Source organism: Amphibalanus amphitrite, unplaced genomic scaffold (assembly GCF_019059575.1).
Source record: "Amphibalanus amphitrite isolate SeventyFive unplaced genomic scaffold, NRLGWU_Aamphi_draft 001238F_arrow, whole genome shotgun sequence".
Classification (NCBI taxonomy): Eukaryota; Metazoa; Arthropoda; class Thecostraca; order Balanomorpha; family Balanidae; genus Amphibalanus; species Amphibalanus amphitrite.
The window spans coordinates 1-20,180 of NW_024882731.1; the positions used below are offsets into that span (position 1 = coordinate 1).

The window sequence follows — 20,180 nt, forward strand, 5'->3', positions numbered from 1 at the left end:
CTATGCAAGGTCATAAGCAGGCTATACCGGAGACGACCGGACTATGCAAGGTCATAAGCAGGCTATACCGGAGACGACCGGACTATGCAAGGCCATAAGCAGGCGATACCGGAGACGACCGGCTCATAATCAAGCTCTGCATTGAAACGACATCATTGAGACACTTGTTATTAAACTTGAGATAAAAAGCCAGTTTGACTCAGCAGGTTAAAGTCGGTATGACTGGGGTAAGACATAAGCGGAAAGCAGCTCCGTATAGCATTGCCTTCGTAACGTTGTCTTCGTATACGAAGACAACGATTGCATTGCTAGAGGCGTGACGCAAAAACCGTCAAGTGACACACCCGGATAATGCATGTAGTTTGAGAGAAAACTCTGTCTGGGGGCTCAAACATAGCTCTGGTATTGCAGCCGGCATTCGGCAGTACCGGGAACGACGGGAGCATAAGCGAGCTATATATACTGAGCTGATGAGTTACTGAATTTGAGAGATGCTATGCTCTACTGGACATTTCATTACTTTAATAATTTGTTTGAGATATTTAAGATATCGAGTGCAAATTATCCTATGTGCTTCTAACGAGGTATTACGCATTGGGCTATGGAAACGGCCGGGAGATACCTACGTACTAATTTCTCCGACGGCTGCACCGGAGACGACCGGAGCCGAGACTGCACTAAGCCGACAACGCAGCTGTGAAATGTGTTACGGAAATTTGACCAGTAGTACGTATTTTATTGGTTTGCCATTAACAAGGCGGCAGCACCGGAGTCGACCGGAGCCTATGCTAGCTCGACCCTTTTATTGGTTTGCCATTAACAAGGCGGCAGCACCGGAGTCGACCGGAGCCTATGCTAGCTCGACCCTGAGACGACAACGCTTTGAACGCGCGCTCGACTCAAACGCAGCGCTAGCTGAATATGCTACTGAAATTTGACCAGTATTTTACTGGTTTGCCATTAACAAGGCGGCAGCACCGGACTCGGGTGCGACCGTAGCATAAACAAGTTATTCATATACTTATATATATACTTATATATATACTGATAATATGCACTGAGCCGACAACGCAGCTGTGATGCCTATAAACGACGGAAAAGTCGCAAATAGTGCAGCCTTTTCTTTACATAGTCTGCCGTTTAATACGAAGAACCGGCAATGCCGATAAAATGACCGGACAAACAAGCCAACTTGTGTTACCTAAAAATGTGGTATGTGGCGTGCCAACATGGCGTACTCTAAGTAATAGCCGGTAACACTTGGCATGGCCGGAGAAAAATCCAACATGTCCTGAGCCAGTGCAATTGAGAGGCCTTTATGCTACTGTCTCATGCCAGAAAACGCAGCATTTAATGCGTCAGGCTGCCCTGTGTGCCGGAGACAACCGGAACTTGACTACTAATGGAATAATATTGCCAAGTGACGCGTACTTCTGCTCATTTCTGCTCGTTAGAGAAAAAAAGCAAACCATAGACGCACGGGGCACGCGTTAAGCGAGCCCTGTACTGAGGCAGCAATGCATAATGAGTCGTGTTACCCAAGGCTACTTTGTGTTACCAGAGTTTTATTATTTTTTTTATTTTGCAAAACGCCCGGAGACGACCGAGGTTGAGGCAAGCGATGCACTGAGACGCCAATGCAGCGGTGGAAAAGCTCATATGTACTAATCCATCGCAAAATTTTCATGCCAGGCTGCTGTAATAGCTGTAGTGATGTAGCTGTAAGTTATTTGTCCATCACTCACTTATGTATCTGCGTCCGAATCTGGTCAATGCGAATCGCCTCCTGCGGGAGAGAGGTCAGTAGGTCAATGCCCCGGGGGCCCAGTGGGCAGGTCGGCCGGACTAGTGTCCGGGCCGCGCCGGCCAGGCACCAGACGCCGATAAATGCCCCGAGGCATGAGCAGCTGATGCGGCTGGCGACCGTCCACGGCACAGACGGGGAAGGAAACCGGTAGGCGGGGACGGAATTAGACCGTCCCATGCAGCTCAAAACTCAGCGAGAAGTTAGATTTTGCTTGATTGGTGCTACCTATAGGTACTTAGGTAATTTACAAACGAGCCTCCTAAAATGCGAAAATCATGCTGCTAGACCGGAGGTTGACGAGGTAGACCGGAGGGCCGAGAATATTGCGCGCACAGCACAGACTGTCAAGCTCGCACGTAACGCGAAACATTAAGATGTCATCAGCGATGAAACCAGTCAGACTTGGAAAGTCAAGTCCAAGCAAAGAATCTAGATGCAATATCTGCTGATCGGCAATGCGGCCGCAAAGGTATCGACATAGTTATCACTAATGCGATCTCCAAGACACCTCACCTCCAGTGCTGTCAAGCAGCAGCAGTGTCGAAAAAAAACACGACACGTCACGAAAAGCAGGAAGCGCCGCGCTCAGCCCACGGCTCAGTGGCTGACTGCTCTCGGCGGCGCTGCGAGCGCGAATGACCCGGGCTCGGGTCATGCGGACCTGACGAGCGGGCGGTATGACGCAATCACATGGGCGGCGCTCGCCCTCACCGCGGAGAAAAAACATTATCAGTTGACTTATAATGTTACATTTCAATCAGGGGTTACGTATGCCGTTTTCGGCTGAGGGATCATGAATATAATGCTCTTTGTATGTGCTCAATACTCATAAGGTGGGCGCTAAGATGCGCGCCACCGTTTTTATGCCTAAAATAAACATTCGAGAGGAGCATGCAAATCCTTTCCCAGCTGATACAGGGTTAAAATAGCAACCGTAGTGCTTACATCGCTGTCAAGGACTCTCTTACGGAACACGAGCACGCAAGATAAGCCACAGGAAATAAATCCCAAGCAGTTTCAGTCATAAACTTTTAGTATGTTTATGAGTAAATGTGTTATTTACTGCCCTGCCAGGCTCATCTCATGGCATAAGCCGAAGAGATGAAATGGTTATCTTTTAACAAGTTTTAATCTAAAGGTTGCCTTGATAAAGCTCAACAGTGTGCTGTGTGAGTTTACGACTGTTGAAATGTCGCCCACTTCATGCAGAGCTGCAGTACGAGGGGCCGATAACATTTATTTTTTAAATGGTCGAGGTATTATAATAAATGACCACACAACGTCACATAGCAGCGAGTGATTTATTTTGGCATTTCCTTTTTGTGTATAGGTAGTATGCAGTGCTATGTTGGATAAATACATTCCTACGTCCATGAAGTGACAGCTGCAAAAACGTAAAGAACTGCACTACTAAATCATCCTTGAGAGCTTACGCTTCAGCATTAAATCTGCAATGAAACGCCAAAGCTGATTCGCCATAGCCATAGGCGCGGGAGCCGGGGGGGGGGGGGGGGCAGTGGGGGCAGCTTGCCCCCACCCCCAACTCTGGGGCCGTGGGGGCGGTGCCCCCACAGCTTTGAGACGGAATACCACACTTTTTTTGCAAATGTTTTCTTTTTTTGTTGAAAAAGCCGAGGGGTGAAAAATAAGTGGCCTAAAACCGGTGAGAAAACTAGATTTGGGGGTACCCTAGGTTAATCTCTATTATGGTGTGCCCCCCCCCCCCCCCCCAGTCGGAAAGTAGTTCCCGCGCCCCTGGCCATAGCGATAGACAAATCTCATGACGTCTTCAGTTCTTACCGTTGGATTTCGGAGCCGGAAACATCTAACTGAAGCCCGTCCCGTCAGTGATTTGCCATATATCCGTTTTGCCGGCGTTGTTTGGGGTAGTCACCAATGCGGATTTGCGGATGCCGTATAAATTTCACCGGGCTGATGCCAGCTCGGTCTAACTGCTCGCCGGGGACTCGTTGGAGTGTGGATCATCTGCGGCGCGGCGCGGAAAACAGCCGTGTTTCATCTAAAGCGCAGGCCAAGTGCGTCGCTATGCCCGAGGACGGTTCGTTTAACTGTCCCGTGGTTCTAACAAACCGCCGCCACTATCAGATTTTAAACGGGCCGTGAGAGAAATGGACGGTCAAGTGTTCAGGTCATGTTGGCACATGTTGGTCGTTGGTGGCAAACTGATAACCCTATATATGGCCTTGCTGGCAACGGGCTTCAGCTTACAAATGTTAACAAGCGGATGTATCCTTTTTCGCTTATCATAAGATATGTACAATCAAATGCTTAGTTATGACTTGTGCGGCAGCGCACGTGATGTAGCCAGTCGACGAAAAATAAGAAAATCAGCGCGGGAAATAGCAAAATGCCCCAATAACGTGTTTAACTGGATCATGACTCCATTTGCTGTAGTATGTACTTATAAGCGTGAAGTTCTCGGACCAATTAAATCCATTGCCTTTTGAATGGTGACGGTGGTCAACATGGTTGTTTGGCGGGTCAGTGGTGGCGGTGCTAAAATTTCTGTTCAACAAACTTTTTTTGAAGGTAGAAAACATTCGCACCATTCTCCCTCTATACACGGCTGCCCTATCTATAGGACGTGACACACTTCCCGTCACCTCGGCTCTCCGCTCGGCGGCCGGTCTCCTAAGGGACGCCTCGCCCCGGTCAATCACACGCACGCGCTGATAGTGCGATAGCCGCGGCACACTGTGACACGTGGTGGCCCGGTGGGGGAGAGCTGATCGGGCCCCGGGGACGGGGCGGACGGTGACCCGCGGTCAGATAGACTTAAGACCTGTGTGGCTGAGAGGTCACACAGCCTCTGGATAGGAGTGGTCCGCTGCCGCTATCACGACGTGGTAGATATATTTGGGCAGTGCGTGTATGTCAACTAAAAAGCGTTTATTACCGTATATTGTCGCAGCTAAGCCGGCTAACACACGATTCGCGCGTTACGCATGAAAGTCATTTCACCAAACCCCGGAGTCTTGGTAAGGGAAACGAAAAGAAGCCACCACTCCTTCTGTCACATGTAATTCATAAACTCCTCTCACAGCTTCACCTGCAAATAGGATATAGGACAGAGTTCGTGGGTGGTTCGTGGCCGCTTCGGGTGTCAGGACGGGCTGGTGACATGGTCTGACCGGCCGCGAACAAAATTAGGTGTCTGGAGGGGCTGCCCTGACCGGTCCTGGACCAAATCAGGCGCCAGGACGGCTGGTCTGTACGGTCCCGGGCCACCTCGGTTGTCACAGAAGTAGCGTGGGAGACACCGGCTGCTAAGGCGGGCGCTATGGGGTGAAGGGGGGGGGGGGGAGCCAGTGGGATGCAGGGTCCGTCGAGGGCTCCGGGTCGACCAAGCGCCTTCCGTTACACGACAACGAATATTATGTCGGGCCTGCTATTGTCATCGGGAAAGAAACCACATTCCCTACATAAGCAGAAACGAAACGACAGACACACTGGCGTACCTACCTATGTCTGCGCCCTGCTAGGCGGCTCCAGCGCGCAGTACGACGACTACGGCGGCGGAGAGCACGGCGGCGACTACGGCGGTGGCTACGGCGGCGGCTACGGAGGAGTTTTTGGCGGCAAAGATGGTAGTTTCGGGGGAAACGAAAGCCCAGATGGTGTCTTCAGCCATGGTGGCGGAGACTTTGACAACCGTCATAGTGAGAGAGATTGACTTTGACGGCGGCCTCGAGGGACGAGGATGAATTTAGAAGCGAGGACGTCCGGCGTAGTGACCACTGATCTGATATAGATCGGGCCGCGACCAAAGCATGGACGGGTTCGGTCGGAATGATCCCAGCAGCCACGTTTACCAGCGCTTACCAGTTACCAGTCTGTTTTGTTCCATGGCGAGCGCCAGAAGAGTGCATTGGTCGATGCTCTTGTTCTTATTTTGCATCCTTGTTATACCATGGATTACCTACTACCTGGATCGGCAACTCCGCGGAATTCCCATTGTATTGCGCGACCGCCCGAAAGTGCTGCCACCTATCGGGCAGACTGATCCCTGCTAAGGACAGCCCGCCGCCGCCGCCCAGTCAGGCAGCGGCCAATACCAGCAAAGTCCGAAAATGACCGGCAAGTTACATGGCCTGAACCAGCCGCGGCTAAGTTTGGCATAGGCCAACAGTGTCGGGTTCCGGAAGAGCGGTCCAGGGCGGTTCCATAGACTATGTATCGTTTTGGAAAGAATGGTGTGGTGGGTCGTTTACCGAGCGCGACTGGCCGATTTTACCTCAGCACGTCGTATTGTTAGCTCTCATGGCCAGGCCAGGCGCCTTCTGCCAGCTGCCTGAAAATACCTTCGATCAAACGACTTTGTCTATCACTCGGGTTGCCCCTGATCAACTTGAGCATTCCAACTCAGTCGTCGGTAGACCGCAGAGGAAATGTGCCGTCCGCCGTGAAACATCCAAATCATTGCTACAGCCATTTTGACTGACTTATAAAGATCAAGACAAATGCTGTCATATCGATTAACGAATATCTGCACCACTGACAATTTCTATCAAGAAGCATTCCATGATTATAAGCTTACCATACACCGTTTCGTTAAAAAACTGTTTCCATATTGAACTTATATTTGCCGTCGCATGAGCGAATTGCCTACTGAGTACAGGCTGAAACCGATTCTTTCCGCAGTCAGAAATCATGTGCGAGACCGAGAGCCTATTCAAATAAACCCCGGTCGCACTCGCATCCATAACACGCACCTCCTTGCGTGCGATTGATGCTATTGCAACTTAATGGATTTGAATAGGTTCTCGTGTGCGATTTCCTGACGGTGGAAATAGTCTGTCTCGGCCTGAAGTTCAGAATTTAACACAGGTTCAATGACAACTGTGAACGATGACACACAATGTATACAATGCATATTATTGCATAGACTGATAGGTAGGTTTCGAGAAACGACGTGCCACATGCCTACTAAACGGTGTCGTAGCACCAAGCTGGTTTCCAATTCACACCTACCACCAGAGTATATCGGGAATAAATGCAAACACGATGCACACGAACGCATTATCCGCTCAATGGGTATGCCCGTAGTGGGTATGTTAGTCAGTTACAAACGCTGTAATACCTTAAACATTTTCGGCCGAGCCAGTTCACAGTTCACACCCCGGCTGCCTGCTGCCGTCACGTCACACGTGTCCGCAGTGGGCGTGCACCTGCGAGTGCGTGCATCATAATTCACATCACAAATCACAGGATGCCAATTCAAGTCAGCACACCGTGGAAACTGAACCCATCTCTTTGATCTGAAACGAAGAGTGAGAGAGGGAAATTAGATACCTGAGCATACCGTAATGAAATGGAGAGTGAGGGCATTCCAAGGCAAACTGTTTCCCCACAACATCACAAAAAGTATTTTACATTGCGATGATGTTGGCAAAAAATAAAATAAATAATACCTTGACAAGATACTCCCAAACAAAAGTACCCAAAAGCTTAACACCTTATCTGCTAGGCTTACATAGTTTAAAATGGCTTTATCTTACTTAAATCTATCTGCTATCTACACACAGTTTGGCTAGCACTCGTTCTAAAAAGGTGATTGTTATATATCATTCAATAGAGGGAAACTCACAAACTTCTTCGTACTACTCTGGACCTTTTGGCTTTGAGAAAAGAAGGAAGCTGATGTCAGGGACCAGGGTCGGCACTCTTTTGTCATTTGTGGTTGACAATGGCACTGGCTGCCATTAGGCTTTCTTTTTACTGTCAAATGGTTCAGTTTTTCAGGCTGAGAACATGATTTATTTAAATGTGTTTTTTTTATTCAATATCATTCAACTATTTATGAAATCAGGGCATTGGCAAGCAGGTTATAAAAATTAGCTGAAATGACATGATGCCAGTCAACTGCTCCTAGTGTGTTGCACTCTAGTCAGCCGTTCAGAGAAATACGTAGGAAACTGATATGGGTGAGCAGTGAGTCTGAACAGTGAGCAGTTGACCAATTTATAGGTAGGTATTGGCACTACACAATATAAAACAGAAACCATTTTCAATAGTTGAACAAATATTGAGTTAAAAAATAATGGCACACTAACTGATTTTGCTAAACTAAAAACTTAACAAAAACTTAAGCAATTCACAACTAACAATGCATCATCCACCACCTATCATGCGCTGCCAAGACCGAAATTGTATCACAAGCAAAACCATGGCTATATCAGCGGCATGTATAAGCTTGAGATATGACGTGTCAAACATATAACAAACATATAAAAACATAAAATTAAACATATAAATAAGTGATTAACCATTCAATTACGGAAATTATACGATTTTTAACGACATATGGCGAGAAGCAATGTGCGCCAGTATCGTCAACAGCCGCTCTTTACAGTCATATTTTAGGCCACTCAGACCCTCCAACCACAAAAAAACCTTACCAATCTTACCTTGCCATCTTCCTCCATCTTCTGAAACCTTCCAATCTGCTCCAAAGGGGCTTAACTTTTCAAAAAACAAGGCAAACGATCCTACGACGCGACGCCGACCATTGTTTTGAATAGCACCCGCTCCCCCGCGTCCTTAGCGCTCGACACCACTGCCACCTAGCGGTGGTCACAAACATCGAGGAGTTGCCGATCCAGGTACTACTTCATCCATGGTTATACTATGTGATTAATGAAAAATCCATTCGTTAAAGTTTATTCTTTATATAAGCACCTATGAGTCTGATGAGTGCAATGCTGCAGCCTGCAAGATACAATTGTCAATAGCTATAGCTTCCGTGAACGTAAAAGGCGAAAGCAACGTCGATGATGCCTGAGGGGTGTTCACGGGCACCGCACACTGCTGCGTGCGGTGTGTGCGGTGCGTCCAGCAGGCGTGGGGGTAGGGGATGGGTAGGCGGCTCTGACGTCACGGCTGCGTGCGGTGGACGGTCCGCTGTGGCCAGTCCCGACCGGCCACAGCGGTCGCTGTGTGCGGTGACGGAAGGCTGACGTAGGGACGCAGTGGGCGGAGCTTGGAGGCTGTGTGCGGTCCGACCGCACACAGGGGCGTAATTCTTTTTTCCACCCAAAGGAAGGCGCTATACGGAGAATATCCCATTGCGTCATTGAAAAGTGACTTACACCTCTCACCGGCCAGCTGGCTGCGTGATGTAGTGGTGAGCACACTCGCCTCGTGATCTAATAACTAGGGCTCGATCCCCGCCGTCGGCCGAACTTTTTGGCGCGTTGTAGGTTAGGTTGTAGGTTTGTAGGTTGTAGGTTTGTAGGTTGTAGGTCTGTAGGTTAGGTTGTAGGTTAGGTTGTAGGTTGTAGGTTTGTATGTTGTAGGTTAGGTCAGGTGAGGTTAGGTTATGTTTGTTTTTGTTTGGTTTGTTTACCAAGAAGCATCTTCGGGTATAGCGCCTTCCTTTGGTTGGAAAAAAGAAACACGCCACACAGGGCCCGTGAACAGCCCTCAGCTAACTTCCTTCAAGTGCTACATGGGCGTTTGAATCTTCAATCTAATATGGCTCTCTTCGTATATAGTTTTGATTAAATTTTTTGTTTTTTTCATCTTCAAAAACTCGAAAATGTACACAATTCAACGGTTCAACCTGCCTAGGACTTCAAGAATGCGTAGTTCACGACGGATTAGTTAGCAAATTGTATTTGGTAGCAGCATCTTAATCCCAAATCGAAACTTATACGCCATGTATGTCGAAGTTGTAGAAAAACATTTCTGTCAGCCATTACAATTATATTGGCATTGCATTTGATGATGATGTGCTGCGCGCCCTAACTCTTCAACAACAACAACAACAGCATTTGATGATGATGCGTGCTGGAGATCCGTAGTTGATTTTCTGCACCTGGGGAATAAGAAGACAGTTGTCAGTGAAAATGCGTGCAGTCCTGCACGCAGGTTTGATAGCTTGGTTATTATATTCATAAGAGACACTTTTGATATTGATATTGAACCCCTGCTGAAGCCTGGACCTCGCTGGTAAGGAAGGTGCCCACATTTCAATTTCAACTTCAATTTGGCTTCATGTGCTGTGCTTGTTTGGAGTATTCCACCTGTTATTTCTTTTTATACCAAAATCTGACCTGATAATTAAATTCCATAAAATTTTCATACACTTTAAAACGTAATGTCTTGACTAAGAATTTGGGCTTTTGGTTGGCCCCCTGGCTCATTGGGCTGCAATTGAGGACGGCATCCTGTGAATTGTGAGGCAAGGCATTCACTGGTTTCAAAGGCTCTTTAAGTTTACTGTATTTCTCTCACTAACAATAGCTCTAACTAGATAATAAGCATTAGTGTTTGATTGACATTATGAGTGGGCAAGATCAGGACTCAGGAGTGCTGTTTGGTCAGTTTTTGTATGCACGCTGTCAGCCTGTTGATGTTTCTCTGCTTTTCATAAGCTGAATCCAGGTGGGGTGTGTTTCAATCCAATGTGGAAGCCTAGTAATGCCTGCAAGCAACTTCAATGCATGGCAGAATGGCAGCAGGCAGATATACAACAAACTGACATGGAAGTTGGAGCAGCCCTTAAGTTTGTTTAGCATATTTTTCAGGCACTAGTTTTAATTCCTAGATCATGTCATTATGTAAATTGTGATGTTTCATTGGTAAGCACTGGTTCAACATTTTTAATCAATCAATCAAACATTTTTAATGATTTCACATGCATAAAAATGTTTCTAAAATACCTATAGGCAAAAGAAATGGGAACTAGAATAAACACCAATTCAGGTTCAGACAGACCATTTTTGTATGATGCCAATATCAATATTGTCAGCATAATGCTCAGCATACAAATTACTTATTGATCACTTCATGGTTACCCTCTCAATCTCCTGCCAGTCCTAATTTCTTGCTTGTCATTTGTGATTGTGGGATAGGGTTTTCATTGTAACAATCCATGAGAGCTCTGGTTGATAGAAGGTTCCCTTGGTATGGTCATGGAGGGATTTTGGCTGATGGGCATTGTCAGAGAGGGTTCCCTAGGTATGTTCAGGCACTGGCGGATGCAGGGGGGGCCACGGGGGCCATGCCCCCCCCCCTAAGGCCTAAAGTGGCCTGTTTGGCCCCCCCCAGAAAAACGCCAGAAAAATTGCTAAGGAAATATACCTTGATGGAGGTTTTTAGCCACTTGGTGAAGTAAAGCTTTCCACAGCATAATATGGAAGCAATATAGTAGCAGTGAGGGTCAGTCAAAAGTTGCGCGAGCGGAGTCGACCTTAAAAAAAGACTGTTGTTGGCACGTGTTTATGGCGCGGCAGCTGGCAGTTGGCGGTGTTTCGCGTGGTGTGGCATCACTGGCGGATCTGGGGGAGGGGGGGGGCACGGGAGCCTGAGGTGCCCCTGACAGGCCTGTGGTGCCCTTGCTAGGCCTGTGGTGCCCCTGGACCCTGGCAGGCCTGTGGTACAGTCCACAGCAGAAGTAATGTGGGGTTTCAGTCATGGGTATGTTCTGCTTCTGAAGCTTAGGAACGATTAGCCAGACTACAATGAAACTTTGAATGTAGCTTATATGTATCGTCACCCTTGCAGCTGCAACTTTAGCTATTGACATCTTCTTTTCAATCACTTCGCATTAAACAATCGCCAGTCAAAGCCAACCGTTGAGTTTGGTAAAACCCTACATTACTTTAGCGGTGGGCTGTACCTCTGGCGGGCCTAGGGTGCCCCTGCTAGGCTGCTGATGCCCCTGGGACCTGACAGGACTGTGGTGCCCCTGACAAGCCTAAAGTGCCCCCAACAGGCCCGTGATGCCCCCGACAGGCCCAAGGTGCCCCTGCGTGATGCCGTGATGCCTGCGAGGCCGGTGGTGCCCCCTGCGAGGCCGGTGGGGCCCCTGACAGGCCCATGGTGCCCCTGCTAGACCGGTGGTGCCCCTGGCAGGCCTGTGGTGCCCCTGCTAGGCCGCTGGTGCCCCTGGGCCCTGACAGTACTGTGGTGCCCCTGACAGGCCCAAGGTGCCCCTGCAAGGCCGGTGGTGCCCCTGTAAGGCCTGTGGTACCCCTGCTAGGCCTCTGGTGTCCCTGACAGGCCCATGGTGCCCCTGCGAGGCCGGCGGCGCCCCTGGCAGGTCTCTGGTGTCCCTGACAGACCTGGGGTGCCCCTGACAAGCCTGTGGGGCCCCTCACAGGCCCGTGGTGCCCTTGCTAGGCCTGTGGTGCCCCTGGCGGGCTGGTGGTGCCCCTACTAGGCCGGTGGTGCCCCTGACAAGTGACAGGCCTGTGGTGCCCCCGGGCACCAAGGGGGTCATGACCCATGTGGCCCCCCTTGGATCTGCCACTGATGCATAATATATTGATTTGTAAAGGCGTTATGGCTTATGCAATATGCAATTGCAGGCACTTGGTATCCCTCACTTATCCCTCATTGGGGCTCTGGCGGGCTCCTGAGGGCCCACGTCTATCTCCGGGAGCCCATATAGACAGGGTCCTTTGGGTCCTTTCAGTATACTATAGCATAAGAGGTCTCCATGCGAGTCCTATACATACATCTGAGGGCGTACCCTGATGTCTGAGGTACCCAACTGCAGCTCCAATGGTCTCTTCTTACACTGGCGGATCCAGGGAGGGGGCATTTAGGGCCATGCCCCCTTCCCAGAGGCCTAAAGTGGCCCGTTTTCCCCCTCCCCCAAACGATAATGAAACATAGTTCAATCAGGGCGTGGCCCAGGAGCCGAGTTAGACAGGGCTGTTTTACCACCTCCCGGCCCGCAAAGGGACCCAAGCACTGACTCGAAGCGGGTTAAAGAGACCCTCCCACCTTCAAAAAAGTTAATGAATTGGCATGAAAGTGATGTCGCTAGGTTCAGAAAGGGCGAAAACGAATATCTACCAAATTTTATCGAAAAATATTCACCGGTTTTCAAGAGATTAGACTTTTATTTTTGTTTACTTTTTGGGATATCCGCTGCTGTTCCTAGCGACTTTATTTGAAAGTGCGGCATTGGTTGCGCGCAAAGCAGCCTATACCACCGCATGCTACCAAACGTTTTAGTAAAATATTAAAAAATCATTAGATCTCCACTGACGTCACACATTCAGAGGGGTATCCAAAAGCATTAGCCCCTCTGAATCAAAATGCTGCAATTTTGAAATTCAATATTTCCGATTTAAAGCATTTCTCGATGTTGTGAGTGCGTGCCGAAACCGGTAATTGTGAGCCAGGGACCCCATTTTGGCTATCTCAGCTCAAATCTAATGTTAAGGTGGGAGGGTCCCTTTAACTGGTCGATAAAAACAATGGTAAGTGTTTGCAAAGTAATATAAAGGCATGGGTCGGGTGGGCTACCATTTATATATTTTTCTTTTTAGTTAAAAAAATTCATAGTGTCAGGGCTGTGACGAAAAATAAGTGGCCTAAATCCGATGAGAAAACAGGATTTGGGGGTACCCTAGGTTTGGCTCCTGCATGAGTTGCCCCCCCCCCCCAAAACGCAAGCCTGGATCCGCCAGTGTGTTCAGGGATGGCTAGGTTTTAGAGATGGTTAGGTGTGGCCAATGACAGTGAGGGTTCTCCAGTCCTGGTATTGTCAGACAGGGTTTCCTGGGCATGGACCATGGTCAGAGGGGTTCCCTGGTGCAGTCAGAGAGGGTACCCTAGTATGGTCAGAGAATATTCCCTAGTATGGTCCAAGAGGGTCCCCTGGGTATGGTCTAAACAGGTTCTCTGGGTATGGCCAGAGAGGGTTTCCACTTTCCTGGTATAGTATTAGAGAGTTCCTTTAGTAGGTATGGCCAGAGAGGGTTCCCTAGTATGGTCAGAAATGATTCCCTGTTATGTTTAGAGAGTGTTGTAATATTGTCAGACAGGTTTCCCTGGTATTGTCAAAGAGGGTTGGGTATGGTCAAAGAAGGTTCTCTGGGTATCACCAGAGTTGGTTTCCTGCCTGGTATGGTAAGAGGGGGTTCCTTGGGTATAGTCAGAGAGGATTCCCTGTGTATGGTCAGAATTAGGAGTCCCTGTTATGGTCAGAGAGTGTGCCTAGTTTCGTCAGAGAGTGTTCCCTGTATGGTATGGTAAGAGTGTTTCTTGGGTACGGTGAGTCTATGAGAGGGTTATATGCTCCCTCATATGGATGGAGAAGGTTCCCAGGTGACCCCTGATTGGTGGTGGTCGGAGGAGGGGGAGTCTGGATACTCTGGAGACCACCCCTCCGGTGTTTGGTCGGTAGTAGCTCTCTCTGGAACAGCTGATAACCTGGACTAGTATCTTGTCACGAGCAAGAGAGGTCATACAATAATTTCTCAGTTGATGTTGATGTTGATGTTGAATAATCAATTTCTCAGTTGATGGAAAAGGATGTGACTGAATCGTCATCTAGTTTTTGGTTATTGGCTGTTTTTTTTTTAACTAATTGTGTTAGCTAAAAGCCTCAGTTTTACATTGGCAGTCAATCTGTTGAATGAAATTCGTATAATAGACACTCGGGCTATGACAAAGGATTATCCTGGCCAACTTTAATACCCACATCTATCTTTGCCGTGGCGCTAAATGACGTTGACACCCACGTGTCACCTTCACTGAATTGCCGTGCAATATGTGACTGTTTTTCCTAGATGCCCAGGCCCAGCTGATAGGGTTTGTAAACATTGACCGAACCTTATAGGCCAAACGTCTGGGTCATGTGCCATTAAACAGCGTGGCCTCCCTAAATATAAACTTTATTGCAAGGCATCCCGGCTGACACCGACCCTGATTAAACTCCGGCAAAGTTGGATGACCAGGAAAATTGTTTCCAATTAGTCTTCCCAGCCAAACTTGTGACGGTCAAGTCGGGCGAGGAGCCGGAAATTCGCAATGGTTTGTTGCACCGGTGTTCCGCGATTGAACTGGAACGGGCAATGAAAAGTCAGTATCGGTAAATCACCACGTCTAGGGATACTTCCTCGATGGATCCGCTCACATAGTCAGCCATTCTAAGCGGTGACGCGCGTCCTATCACCGCTAGGTGGAGCTCCGGTCCCGTTTCCGCAGGGTAATTTCACGCAGTGATTGAGGTGATGCCAGTTTCGATTCGCCGCGGCGGTGGTGCCGTGCGATTTGAGAGGCTTCCTCCTAGTGTTTGACTGACAGTGTGGGGTCCCTTCACGCATTGGGACCTGCTCTACTGGCGGGTGAGGGACGGCGACAGGCTTCAAGGAAACCATAGCAGCTTATGGGTCTTTTAGCTGTGATTTATATTTGGTAATTTTACTCATTTCGTCCAGCGCAGAGCTGAGTGTTGGGACTCCCAAGAGAGGAAGCAATTGCGTTGTGCCTATGTAAGTTCGGTGATGGCTCAAGCTTTCTTTATTTCATTGCAACATTTCGTTAGATTGTCTTACTCTTGGCTACAAAATAATGTAAATGACATTCGTTAATTCTACTTTCAATAGGCTTAGCATCCCTCATCCACAGTCTATATTCAGAAACTATATTTTAAATGCAAGGTATGCTCTAAAAGTAATTGCTTGCCTCATAGGTAGCACGAATCATTTTGTATATGGTTGCTTTTATATCATGTTTACTTTTCGTATTCACAAGCTGCGCCGTTGTTCGGCCAGTCGCACGGAGTGTAGGTTGTTTTTACGTGTTGACTTTGTCGATTTTTTCGGATTTCTACCAATCGTTGAGCCATTGCCGTTACTTCGACTGGGAAACATATGGTTGAAAATCAATCGAGCGTCTGTCTCACTGCTCAGAGATCAAGTGGTCGCTGGGGCTGGCCGTGAGGACTTTAATCTTGGCACCTACTGAGCGTGGCTTAGTCTAGCCGTGGTCTCTGCACCTTGCTATCGACCAGTAATTGAGTTTGTCAAGGTTTGACGTTGAATTGAAATAGAAAACCAGCAGCTAGCAACTGGTGTAACTACCACCTTATTTAAGACAAACCTGTGTTTGCCAGAAGCGGACAGCATTTAAAAGGGGTAACCCTAGCGGGCTCTGGACCCACTTCGAAACAGCCGAGTCAGTATTGCAGATGGCTATCCTCGAAGGTCATCGTGTTGTTTATAGAAACTCAGACGACAGTAGGACATGTTGCGTGATATTATCTGATCCTGAGCAATACGCGTGTTCCTTTGGTATCGTAAAGTGTTTTAATGCCGAGTGGTATCAAAAGATGACCGCTTGCTGCACTGATAGTTACTGTACTGTGCAGATCATTGCCTCTCCGTGCACGTATTGTCTTGATATGCCTATTGTTATGAACCCCACTCGTGGGCTTTATCTAATCCCGCTCTGTTGAGAGCCGCTGATATGCCGCCCTGAGTCAGTCGCCGTCAGTTGACTGCCGGTGTTCTCCTGACGCTGACCGTTCTCCGCTGTGTCCCCAGAGCTGGGGGATGGCTGAGCGGGGCCCGAGCCGGCCACCGCAGCGACCCAGCACACTGCAGCTGACGCGTCCGCGGCCTCTCAGCGTCCACTCGCCGATCGCAGACTTTGCCGACAGTCTGGCCGAGCAGCTGGTGAGCTCTGCTGCCGCCGAGCTGAGACACCAGACCCCGCCGCCGCCTCCGCCGCCCTGTCGGCCCGGCCACGGACGGTCGCTGAGCCTGCACTCGGCAGGTAGTGGAACGAGCTCAGGAGGAGCGCAGAGCGCGCGGTGTCTCATCAGCAAACTGGGAGACGCCGATCTGGACACGGAGCCGGCTCTGTTCAGTCTGCGCCACTCCGCACCCGACGAACCGCTCCACATGACCCTAGAGGAGGTGCGTCGGTCAGTGTGTGAGCTGCCGGCGGCAACAGGGGCGGCGGCCCGGCCGGAGACAGACTCCCCGCCGCCCCCGCCCCCGCCCGTGTCGCCGCCGCCACCGCCGGCCGGCGGGGTGAGCCGGCGGCCGTCACTGCCACTACTGGGGACGGGCAGAGGGCTGCGCTGCGCGCCTCTCTCTCCGCGCCGTGTGCTGCAGAGTCTGGCCCGCGTCCGTCAGGACCTGCGGCAGCTTCTGACACCTCGCCGCGACCGCCGCCCAGCCGCCGCGACTGCCGCTACTGAGCGTCCGCCGGCCCCGTCCGAGACGCCGCCGCCGCCGCTGCCGGAGCGCCCGCCGCCGGCCGAGGCTGAGGAAGAGCATGACGACCATGATGACGAGAACTACCTGGACGGCAGCGGCATCGAGGACCTGGAGATGCTGGGGATTACCGAGGGCTGGGGACCGTCACCGGCGCGCCGCGCCTCCGCCGGCCCGGCCGACTTCGCCACCATCATCGAAAAAGTCAAAGACGTGAGTTAAACCGACCGTGGCACATCGCTACTAAGGCTTCGCTACCGCTGCTCTTTTGGACTGTTCACAATTTTATAAGTTAGCATGCGAAAAAGTGAGTAAAAAAATATTCTAGTTTCCACTTTCCATTGTCACTAACTTTGACGTGTTATCAATTTCTTTGGACATTTTCTAGAGGCTTGTGCAACACGCTTGCGGAACCCTGATTGCCCGTCTAACCCACTGACCCCCTTTCTCTGTCCTCAGTGCGGCTGGTACTGGGGTCCAATCAGCTGCTCCTCTGCCGAGGCCATCCTGAAGAACGAGCCGGACGGGTCGTTCATCGTCCGCGACAGCAGCGACGACCGCTACATCTTCTCACTGACGTTCAAACTGCGCGGCCTCATCCGACACGCGCGCATCGAACACAACAACGGTGAGAGACGGGATGGGCATTGGACGGTGGGGATGGGATATGGGTGGATATTTTAAAAAATAACTGTAGTCCGAACCTTTTGATTGGAAGGATTCACAAGGAAAGAGCCACCGCTAAGCGAAGGTTGTTGCGGTTACCCTGCCCTCTACCCTCCGATCGCGCAATTCCGGTTCTATGGCATAATTTAGAGTCCAAATTGATATTGGAGATATGGGAGAATGTGTGCTTTTCACAAATTGACTGACTTGATGGGGTTATTTCCGGTTTGTTTAAACTTCCGTGCATTATGGACCCTGAAAGCTGTTGACAGTGCGATTGTCAGAGTCAGTAACCCGGCTCTACGTGATCGTTTGTAAGGTACGATCTTACTGTTACGCCTACCACTGCATTGTTCCTAACCTGTATGCTACGTTTAACGTCCTCTTCCCGAACGCAAATGCTTCCATCGCGCGTAATCACCAGCAGCAACGCCCTCTCTCCTCTTCACAGGAAACTTCAGTTTCGGCGGTATGCACAAGTTCCGCAGTAACACCATTGTGGATTTCATCGAGAACGCCGTGGAGTACTCCCGCAGCGGACGGTACCTGTTTTTCCTGCACCGCCGGCCGGCGCACGGACCGATGAGGGTACAGCTGCTCCACCCCGTGTCCCGCTTCAAACACATCCAGAGTCTGAAACACCTGTGCAGGTTGGTACAGGGATGACGGGGTGGGGAGAAAGCTAGGTGGAGGCGGTTGGGTTAGGGCGAGAAGGGTCTGAGCGGATGTGTGGATATGGATCAGAAGGTAGGCCGTTACGAGCGTCTGTTACAGGACTGTAGGATGGCCGATGCGTGAAGGTGCAGAGCGTATGGATGTGGGTGTGATGTGTGTTAAGTGATCTTGCTGATGTAGACATGTTGCCAAAACTGACTGCATCAGTTTTGGGATGCATCACGGAATACGGCATGTAAACCGCATCAGCTGATGTATGCGCCCAAAACTGTCACTCTCCCAGGGACACTGACATTTTGTTTTCACGTTTTTCAGGTTTGTGATTCTGAAGCAGATCCCGCGCGACCACATCGACCAGCTGCCGCTGCCGGAGCCGCTGAAACACTACCTCAGCTCGCCGTGCTACTTCTCCGAGCAGCTGGAGGAGACGACGTGAGAGACACCTGGCGGCGCCGGCAGCGGCTGCAGTTCGCCCCCACACCAATAGGCGGCGTCTCGGTCGGGGCAAAGGTGAATACCCGCGTACTGTTGCGCGTCTGTGAGGCATTTCTGGTCACATGGAGCGTGGAGGCTAGTTGCGTTGAGTTTGGGGTAGTCCAGCACCCGTTCTGTATCCCTGGAGGGTTGAATGAAGGCACCAGACCCTGCCTCTCGATAGGATGTTCTAAGTAGGACTGAGGGCGAACCGCATGGGGCGAATGGCGCCACCCCGGCTCACTCGCTTAGGGTACAAGCTGGCAGACTGCTTTAACCCGATAGCCGGCGCTCGGCGTCGCTTCCCTGCGAGTCTCGCCAGGCTCAGCCGTCGCTGGAGCTTATCGTTTGATAGTTATTTTTGTCACAGCGCGGTAGATGTCTTTTGTTGATGCTGTATTACACGGTGTGTTTGCGTGACACGTCCCGCGGCACTGTCTCGCTTTATTTATTTATTATATGTTGTTGACTGATAGAGCGCTGGTAGAGGCTGCCGAATGTGTTATGCAGAGTTCTGCTTATGCTGAGCTGGGGCAGAGCTCTGCACCAGAAGACTAGTCGTTTGTCCCAAATCTGTTCTATGTTTGCACTCTGTTTGGTGGGGAGATCTGGGGCGTCTGTCCCTGGTCCAGTGTATTAATTGTGGGGGTTAATATTGCGAGCACTTGCGTATGGCCGTCACCTGCGCCGGTCGCCTAGCCACTAACTCTTGCACTGAGGTCCTGCCGTGGCTTTGACACTGCCTGTGAACGCCGAGATACGGGAGCGATCACTCGGACTTGTGTTTTAAAATCTGACGGCTGTTGCTTACTAATTTCACCGACAAACCGACCGACACCGCCCACCGTCATGTGGGCTGAGTTGCTTTCGTCTATCTTTCGACAACCCGTCTGAATCTCTTTCCTTCCTTTCTTTGAACGTGACTACGTGTCTCCTGTTTTACCTCCCGACTGTGTGTGCGATTCTCAGTGACTGTGTGTCGCGTTGTTTTGGCGTCTAACTCCGTGCACTCCAATCCGCTGTGCGTTTTGTGATTGTATCCACCGACGGACGCTCGTTAACGTCGCCCGCGTCCGGCACAGGTCCGCATTTAGTAGCAGTTGATGTATGTACTTACCCCGCGCGCGCGACTCCGAGAGAGTGCGAGCTCGGTTTCTGTGATATCTAGGCAGCGGATGAGAGCGATGCTATCCCCAGAGAGATGCTATATAGATGCGCGCGCCCCGGCGGGCGGTAGCCCGTGGCCGGAGCCCGCGGGGGCCCGGTTAGAGATGTCCAGTCGCGTTCAGTGTCAGCGTGCCGCTTGTTAAATTATTCCGCGCCTGTGTGCGACGTAGCCGTGAGGGCGACAGTATTCTGAGTGAGCTTGAGAGCTGTGACTGAGAGCGGCACAGTAGTCCAGAGCGAGCGGTGTCATAGAGCTGCGGGGAGAGGGGATAGAGGGAGGGAGACAGAGGGAGGAGCGAGCCGGGGGGATAGTGCAGCTGGCAAAAATTGGCGAGTATATATCTATGTCACCGCTGCCGAGCGTTATTTGAATGTTATAACTAATAAATGAGAAATTATCCGTC

The 20,180-nt window shown here is 50.2% G+C and overlaps 1 protein-coding gene and 1 long non-coding RNA gene across 2 annotated transcripts; one reads left to right on the forward strand and one right to left on the reverse strand.

Annotated features, from left to right (window-relative positions):
- Positions 1–6,396: 6,396 nt before the first annotated feature.
- On the reverse strand, positions 6,397–8,440 carry LOC122371378. The gene is made up of 2 exons (XR_006254728.1): positions 8,236–8,440; positions 6,397–7,086 (listed from the first exon to the last, which is right to left on the reverse strand). It is a non-coding gene; the product is annotated as an uncharacterized LOC122371378 (long non-coding RNA).
- A 1,117-nt stretch (positions 8,441–9,557) lies between these two features.
- LOC122371387 (suppressor of cytokine signaling 7-like) lies at positions 9,558–20,180 on the forward strand. The gene is made up of 5 exons (XM_043347668.1): positions 9,558–9,778; positions 16,117–17,007; positions 17,254–17,422; positions 17,912–18,110; positions 18,451–20,180. The coding sequence occupies exons 2-5, from the start codon at positions 16,126–16,128 to the stop codon at positions 18,569–18,571; spliced, it is 1,371 nt and encodes a 456-aa protein (XP_043203603.1). The 5' UTR covers positions 9,558–9,778; positions 16,117–16,125; the 3' UTR covers positions 18,572–20,180.

Excerpts from the sequence above, each read along its gene's own strand:
- LOC122371387 (XM_043347668.1), top strand. The coding sequence starts at position 16,126 with ATGGCTGAGCGGGGCCCGAGCCGGCCACCGCAGCGACCCAGCACACTG. Across the intron at positions 17,423-17,911 it reads GCGCATCGAACACAACAACG|GAAACTTCAGTTTCGGCGGT; the intron begins GTGAGAGACGGG and ends TCCTCTTCACAG. Across the intron at positions 18,111-18,450 it reads AGTCTGAAACACCTGTGCAG|GTTTGTGATTCTGAAGCAGA; the intron begins GTTGGTACAGGG and ends CACGTTTTTCAG.